The sequence below is a fragment of the Cimex lectularius genome, unplaced genomic scaffold, assembly GCF_000648675.2.
Source record: "Cimex lectularius strain Harlan isolate CLEC.00 unplaced genomic scaffold, Clec_2.1 scaffold117, whole genome shotgun sequence".
NCBI classification, from domain to species: Eukaryota; Metazoa; Arthropoda; class Insecta; order Hemiptera; family Cimicidae; genus Cimex; species Cimex lectularius.
The window spans coordinates 1,468,796-1,476,580 of record NW_019392706.1 but is presented as its reverse complement, the minus strand read 5'-3'; the positions used below and the strand labels follow the sequence as shown (position 1 = coordinate 1,476,580).

General features: G+C 35.8%; 1 protein-coding gene across 1 annotated transcript; it reads left to right on the top strand.

The window, feature by feature from the left end:
• Nucleotides 1-232: 232 nt before the first annotated feature.
• On the top strand, nucleotides 233-4,701 carry LOC106671033. The gene is made up of 4 exons (XM_014401793.2): nucleotides 233-525; nucleotides 586-709; nucleotides 1,439-1,626; nucleotides 4,205-4,701. The coding sequence occupies exons 1-4, from the start codon at nucleotides 371-373 to the stop codon at nucleotides 4,578-4,580; spliced, it is 843 nt and encodes a 280-aa protein (XP_014257279.1). The 5' UTR covers nucleotides 233-370; the 3' UTR covers nucleotides 4,581-4,701.
• The last annotated feature ends 3,084 nt before the right edge of the window (nucleotides 4,702-7,785 follow it).

The following is a 7,785-nucleotide window of genomic DNA, read 5'->3' as shown; positions in this document are numbered from 1 at the left end:
TCCTGATAACATGTTACAGTTTTTGAACTTTTATTCATTTATATGAACAACTTGCCGAATATCGGGGCTCGATGTATAGATTCATTATCTTAAGTATGCATGTAATAAATAAAAAAATATTTAAGTTACTAATAATAGATGCAATTTGTGATTCGCATATTGAAAATTGATATTAATAATAAAAACATATAACATATTGGAAATAAAACATATGATCACAGCTAAAAATATTTCTTGTTGCTTAGATACAACATTAGACCTCACCCAAAATTTCACACCCACACACACACAATTTTAAAAGTTCTTTTATCAAAAATTGTATACAGTTATTTTACACTTTGAACAAATAGATAATAAATCAAAACAGATCATGAGTGTTGTGGCTAGTGTTAACTCATCCAAAAACCTTTTGGACGCCGGATCCTCAGTGCGTTCCACCGATTCAGACATAAATATGTGCAAACATTGCAAAAGTAGGCATGCGATTATTAAAAAATTAAAGAAATTATTTGCCGAGCTTGAATTGTGAGTATTAATTAATTTTTTTTTAACTTGTTTTAATTAATATTTGAATTTGAACTTTAGGAATAGCATGTTAGAATCAGACGATGAACCCTTAGACGAAGAGGAGGTAATACCATTGATCACATATCCAATCACCCCACAATTTGATGATTCGTACCGAAGAAAAAAAGAAAAACATGCACAAGTAAGATATTTTCTTTATAATGGCAGCAATTTTGTTTTAATAATATGAGTAATAAATAAAAATTTTAAATGATGAAAGTTTCATTAAGAAAGACACCCAATAAAAGGGCCAGATGAAAATGAATACAAAATATTGTCTGTCCTGCTTTTATACCACATATAAAAATGATGACTAAAAACAATTGAATTAATAAAATTACAAGTTATTTCAATATTAAATTACTATGCAATAAAATTAATAAATTTTAAGGATGGTCAAAATTACTTTAGATTATTTGAATAGTTATTTGAATTTATAAAACCAATATGCTTGAAATGTCTATAAACAGCAATTAAATCAAAAGTCAATCAAAGTTAGACAAAAGGGCTATCAACTACTCGGCCATTACACCCCAAAACACATTCAGTTTTTGAACTTGGACACACACTCTTTCTTAAAAACAGCTACAAATTTTTTTCAGAATTCTATACCCAAAAATTAAATTAAAATTAATTAAAATGCAGGGCTGCTGGATTTGAACCTGGTTCCTTTGGTACTTTTACCTTACAGTTGCAGCCACCAATGGTTTAGTCCTAACACATTTTAAAATTGGTGAAAGAATTTGGGGTTTTTTCTCACACACATTTCCATTTGTTGTTTTTTGTGTTAGCCATGTTTTCAGGCGCTAATTGATTAATAATTATATTTTTTAAAAATAACCCTTATGAATGATACTTGTAAATTTTGTAGAGATATCCCCCTTGGAAACTGCCACGATTTCCCAGCCAAGAATTGATTGGTGGCAAACTGTGTAATACGTGCGAGTGCAGAAAGAGGAATGGGTTGCAAGACTATTGCCAAAGAACGATGTGCAGAGGAAGTTTGCAGTGCTTGCAAAAACCAGACCCATTATGTATTCCCAGTGGAATGTGGAAAAAGTAAGTAGTAATTAATATAAACATATAAATATACATTTACACATTTAAACACATAAACGTGTAAATTTATGAACATTTACACAGACACAACAAAGTATATACAATTCTCTATGGGAGGAAACACTTCCGCTTCCCTTAGGAAATGGAACAGCGAACCCAACAATTGACCCGTCTGCCCGATAACTATCTTTATGTCAGGGGTCCTGCATACTTGCTCCTTGTAAGGGGCCAAATCACCCTTCAATCAGATGTGACACCCTGAGCAACCTTTCTCTACAAACAGGGCACCTGTCCAGGTTTTGGCCCAAAATTAGGTGTCCTTGTGTCAGTTGGGTATGGCCTATCCTCAATTGGGTTAGCACAATCCTTTCCTTTTGGTTCAGATTCTCAGAGGGCTATCGTTCAGTCAGCCCTTGATCCACAAGAGCTTCTCGGATGATCCAGCTCATCGACACTGCCAATGCTCTTTACTCACCACATTCTTTGCTGCTTGCACAGCATCACTGGGCCAAATCGTGGTAGTTCTGTTTGGAGGGCAAGATAGATAGACAGATGTATTAGTCAGGGTGTGTATTATACTGTACCCTTTAAGAACAAAGAAAAGTTATTTCAACGACGCAAACTGAGAAACTGCGCACCAAGACGGTCGTAGTAGCGTGTCCGAGTGGACAGGCTCACCGTCTTCTTCCCAACTCCACACCCCATAAAGAGTATCTTTTCATCCCGCTATCCGCTAACGCACTTTTTGGGGACTTAGAAAAATTTTCGTCAATTTTTGTCAAGCCATGTATATCTTCGTCAAGCCATGTATACCCTCGTGGGACTGAGAAAATTTTCAACTCTTCGTCCAGATACGAGTCTGACGAGCCAGTGAGACTAGTAGAACATCCCTCGGCCTCCCCTGGGCCAGAGAACGTCGTCTATATCTCGCTCTAAGAGTAACACAGGCCAGTAGGAGGTGCTTGTCCCTCCCGTCGACTAGATACGATACAGAGGGACACAATAAGAAGGCCGGCCGTACTCCCGCCGATGACCCGAACGCTGTTCTTAAGAATCGTGCCCGCTAGAGGGTTCCCGCATTGGCAAAGAAATCCATCACATAGCTGAGGGTAAGCTACCTCTCTCCAGAATTCGGGTGGCAACACTCTCACCTTGCAGCAGAGGCTGGCCAATGGGCTGGTCCTAAATGAACCTGATAAAGCTCGAAGACCCTGATAGTAGAGCCTATTGAGTCGCAAGAAACACATTTTCCAGCCTGAGAAATTTGACATACAACCATAAAACAGCCTCAAGCAGAACAATGCTTTGAATATTTTCAGTGGTTGAATCTCTTCTACGGTTATGTTGTACATCCCAAAACACTTTGGCACTCCCTGTCCACTTGAAGTGATCAATGTACCTGATCAAACCATGATTCTTTCTACATTGGCCCTTTACAGCTTCGATGTGCGATTGCCACCTTAACTTTTCATCAAATATGAGGCCAAGGAACCGCACCCTCTCCACATACAATTGAGGTGGGCTATGAGCTTTTCTCAGTCTGCAAAAATGGATGCACACATCTTTGACGAGGAAAAGATAAATTTGGCTTCCCTGGCTTTTGCAGCAACGTTGTCAACAGCATCAACTGCCAACCTTTGTCAGAATCTTCCCAGAATAGTAGAAACATAGAGCATTTTTCGTACCTGCGGGAAGGATCGAACATATAGTTCCAGCATCATGGCAGTACCATTCTTGGGGGAGGGAATATCCCTCTCTTTCTCTTGAAGGGAGCGAGCTTCCAATTATCCTCTATAGTGGTATCATCCATTCCCTTTCCAGTGTTCCACAGACCAGTGGTGGTACCAACCATTTGCACTGCCGTGGTAGGGCTTTCGATTCGCATTGCTAATGGTGGCCTTTGTCACAGGCTCGGTCAGATTTTGTTCTTCTGCATGATTCTGAATATTTGTAGCATTCTGTGTCATGAGGCCCAAGTGATCCCCTTCTGTGGCATTGCAGCAGTCACTTGATGATGATGCTCGCTAACCTTGCTGGCTGTCAGAGCTGGGGATCTCCCCCCTGCACCATAAGTTTAAATTCATATCTACTCTGTTCCATCATTTTTTTTATTTTTATTATTTTTTTCTTTTTTTAATCAGAGTGCCTTCCCTTAATTAACCTTGTAGACCTTTGGCCAGGTTGGAATATTTGGGATAGGGGAGAAGGAAAAGAGGGCAGGAGGGGTGAAAATAGTGTAAAAAAAAGAATAAGAAACAGAATGGAAAACATAAAAAAGGGAACAATTAAGGAAGCTGGTGTCACTCTTCCTCACCGGTACAAAGGTGAGGAAGAGGCTCCTTAAGTTGACTTTTATGATAGGTGAAGAAAGTGATATGATTATTATTACAGTGAAACTTAGTAATTTGTGAACATGTACCTATGAAACACATTTCCCATTATTGTGGTTGTGGGTAATTACAATTACAGAATGGTCAGGGACAATCAAAAATTGTTTAAATTATTTTATACTTAGTCAATTGCTTTTTTCCTTAGACCACTTCAAAAGAATTTTTGCAATTGTAACCCCTTGTTTCAGATGTGTTCAACCACAAGAGGCAAAACAAATACTTCGTTGGCTGAATAAAATAGAAGAAATAGGTGTCGATGAGGGAGACCAAGGTGTAGCATACCATCAGCAGGTACCATGTTGTAAATGTGGCCATACAGTGTGCAAATGCCGGAATAAGAAGACCAAGACAACAAATAATAAACAATGTATTAAAAAGGAAAAAAAAATTGCCAAACCTGCCAGTGTTGATGCCAAAAAACGCTGTAGCAAAGACATTAAATGGGACGTTGCTGAGAAACAGTGCAATGATTATGTACCACCGAAGGAAAGTCCAAATTCAGTAAAGCGCACTGTAGGTCAAAAAAAGGAGCAACCAATCAATTCACACAGAGGGAAACGTTAGTAACTCAATCAGATTAAAAGAAAATCCCCTGAACTGAGCAAAGACAAAATCCATAATGTGAATGTGAACATATAGACAAGAAAAAAAATTCACTGTAAATAAAGTTGAAGTTTCAAGTTGATTTTTTAGTTTTATTTTAATTTTTTAGCAAAACTCTTTTTTAATGTTCTCACTAATGTACAATAGCTTTTTTCTCATCAAAATAACCTTTTTTAACTCCAAATTAACCCTTTTTTAAACCTCAAATCAATCCTTTTAAAGTTCAAATTAACCCTTTCTTTTATTTTAATAACATTTATGAAGTATGAAATATAAGCAGCCAAGTGAAATAAATTCCTGAATATTTGCAAATGAAAAAAAAATAATGATAATAAAATAAAATAAAATAATTCGACTCTTAGAAGACTAATGAAAATTAATTACAAATAACATTAAAAGTTATGTATTATTATTATTATTATTTATATTTATAGAAGTAATCTGTACAATAGAAGTTGGCATTGGACTGAAAACACAACATAAAAATAATATAAAATAAACAATCAGTAAAAGCACAGTAACAGAAATGATAAATTTTCTAAATCATACATCATATAATAATGTGATTGCTTAAGATATCAGGTTTCTCATTTTAACTGGATTTTCTAATGCAGATAAGCAAAAATAGTCAATATTATTTATATGTTCCTGGTTGATTTTGTCCATAAGTGAAATCAAATCTGAAAAATCCGAAATCAAATGCTTTTAAATATTTTCTACAATCAGAAATGTAGAACTCACATCCAAAATGGAAGTGACTATCGCACCTAATTTTAGGTTTAAAGAAAATTGGCATAGTGCTTGGGGGTGGCTTAAAAAAATGTAATCTATATCTTAAGCCTCTTATAGCAATCAATTTTTTTTTTACACTAAATATCCTGAGTTGACAGAAGATACGTATTTTATTAATAAATTTTTTTTGAAGATAGGGATTCTCCTAGCCTGCTAATTTGTCTGAAAGTAGGGTTAAGCTTGAATTTAATGTTTTCTTAATGTTAACTGAAAGAGTGATTTTCAATTTTTTTAAAATTTGATCACCCATTTCATCCTTGAGTAGGTATCTTGTGCCTACTACACATCTTTTGCTCCAATTATTAAAAGATTGTTCCTAAGAGAAACTGACCAATTGAAAGGAACGGTTTTGCACTCAGACAATTCAACTAACTGGTAGTAGCAAGACTTCTCAAGGCTGCCATCAGGAAGTGAGAGTAGTTTGTTCCAAAACTTTAATGTCCTATTAAAAACGCGAGATGTTAAGTGAAAAGAATTTGTTTCTAAATGAATGTAATGTCCTGTGTTGAAAGGAACATGAAGGACATGCTTAAAATATTTTTGTTGCACTCTTTCAACATTTGAGCCTCGTACAAACAAAATGTACATTTACATAGCATCTTGTAACTAGGTACATATTATTTTTTAAAAATTAAAATTTTTTTCCGATTTAAACCACTCTTTTTTGTCACTCATGTTTATGCGACACTTATTGCAACAGCAAAAAAGTAGATGAATGGCCAATTTTTGCAACAAGTGTTGAACAAGGTTGAACTTGCAACTATCCGACCAGTATTTATATCTATTGATATAGAAGTGTCAACACAAATAGGTTGTGGTTGAAATATATATCTCTGACATAAATTCTTCACTGTTTACATTAGCCAAGATTTCTGTCTGACATAAATATCATGCAATAACTGTCAGATGTAAACATACCTTAATAACTAAACAATAAAACTGGAGCTGTCAAAGGATTGAACAGAGAGATTTTGGGAGCTCAAGAGTTAGATTTGAATGAGGCAAGGATTTGAATAATTTTGGATATTGCCAGATTTCTTATTTGCAAAATTGGTAGGTTGATTAAATTTTTCAGAGGTCAAGAGAGGGACCTTCAAGTAAACCGGTAATGCCACATTCTCATAGTTGAAACTTCTGAGTCTCCATATTTGTCCTAATTTTTGAAATGGCACAACTGTAGTTAAAACTATGTTTACCTGGAGGCCATTCGCCATGCAATATTCGCTTAGAAGCTGTAGTTTGAACTGTGAGTCATGCCAGGAATAAGAAAAAGAAATGGATCGAGGTCACGATAGCTGAAGTGGTAGAGCAGCGGTGTATCTAGCCGAAGATCGTGGGTTCAAATCCCGCTCGTGCCATTGACTTTTTTATCTCAACATAAAACCATAATAATTGTAAGATATTACTTGGTCAAGTGGACCACGAAACGAGTGAATGTAACCTGTAATAATGTTAATTTCTCCAGAGGTCCCATTCTAGCATCAATTTTCATCTTAGCTTTAGATTAAAGCTGTGAAAAAATTCTTACAAATTTTGGACTGATACCCATATCGAATAGCTTCACAAACAGTTGTGAGTCTGTGATAGAATCAAAGGCATTACTGAAGCCCACAAAGTTGGCAAAACAAGTGCTTTTATGTAGTCATAATTGAATATTAATAACAGAACTTAAAATAACAATTGCATCATTGCATACTCTTCCTTTGAGGAAACCCATTTGTTCTTCGGGGAGTATTGACCTCAACTCAGTTTATCAGCTGTATGTATAAAATTCCAGTAAACAATTTAGCTATGTTAAATAAGGCAATTTCTAACAGTTATATAACATTAAATACATTAATAAAGGTTTCTTCTATTTGGGTGCAATCGTAAGTCAAGGAGTCTTCGCATTTCACCCTAAAGTATACTGTTGAGAGAGTTTTTTATAAGCAGGAGAATAAGTCTGTCAAATCTTTGTCTCTTTCATGGTGCAATCATAATTAACCCTTTAGGTACTGATGAAGATACCAGTGAGCAAGGGTCAATTGAGTTGATCCTTCTCTGAAGAAATGTGTAGAGATTAGTGACCATTAATCTATAGTTATTCAGATATCGTGAGATGCGGTCGGGATTCTCTGAAGAATTATTAGGTCATTGATTGTCATTGCTGAAATTCTTTTTCCCGGGTCTCCTTGATATCCTAGGTTATGTCGCCATTGAGTGGTAGTTTCTTCCTCTTCATTGCATAGCCTACAAATTGTATCATCTTTGAATATACCCACAGTGGAGGTGTTTTCTCAGTTTAAAGGGACCGGTAAATACCCCTAACCCCCTTCCACCACCAAGTACCCTATCTAACTGTAGCAATATGCCAGTTTTGGTGAGGGTTCTCTTT

Coding starts and splice junctions, on each gene's coding strand:
- LOC106671033 (XM_014401793.2), top strand. CDS start 371: ATGAGTGTTGTGGCTAGTGTTAACTCATCCAAAAACCTTTTGGACGCC. Junction 526..585: donor TTATTTGCCGAGCTTGAATT/GTGAGTATTAAT, acceptor TTTGAACTTTAG/GAATAGCATGTTAGAATCAG. Junction 710..1,438: donor AAAAAGAAAAACATGCACAA/GTAAGATATTTT, acceptor TAAATTTTGTAG/AGATATCCCCCTTGGAAACT.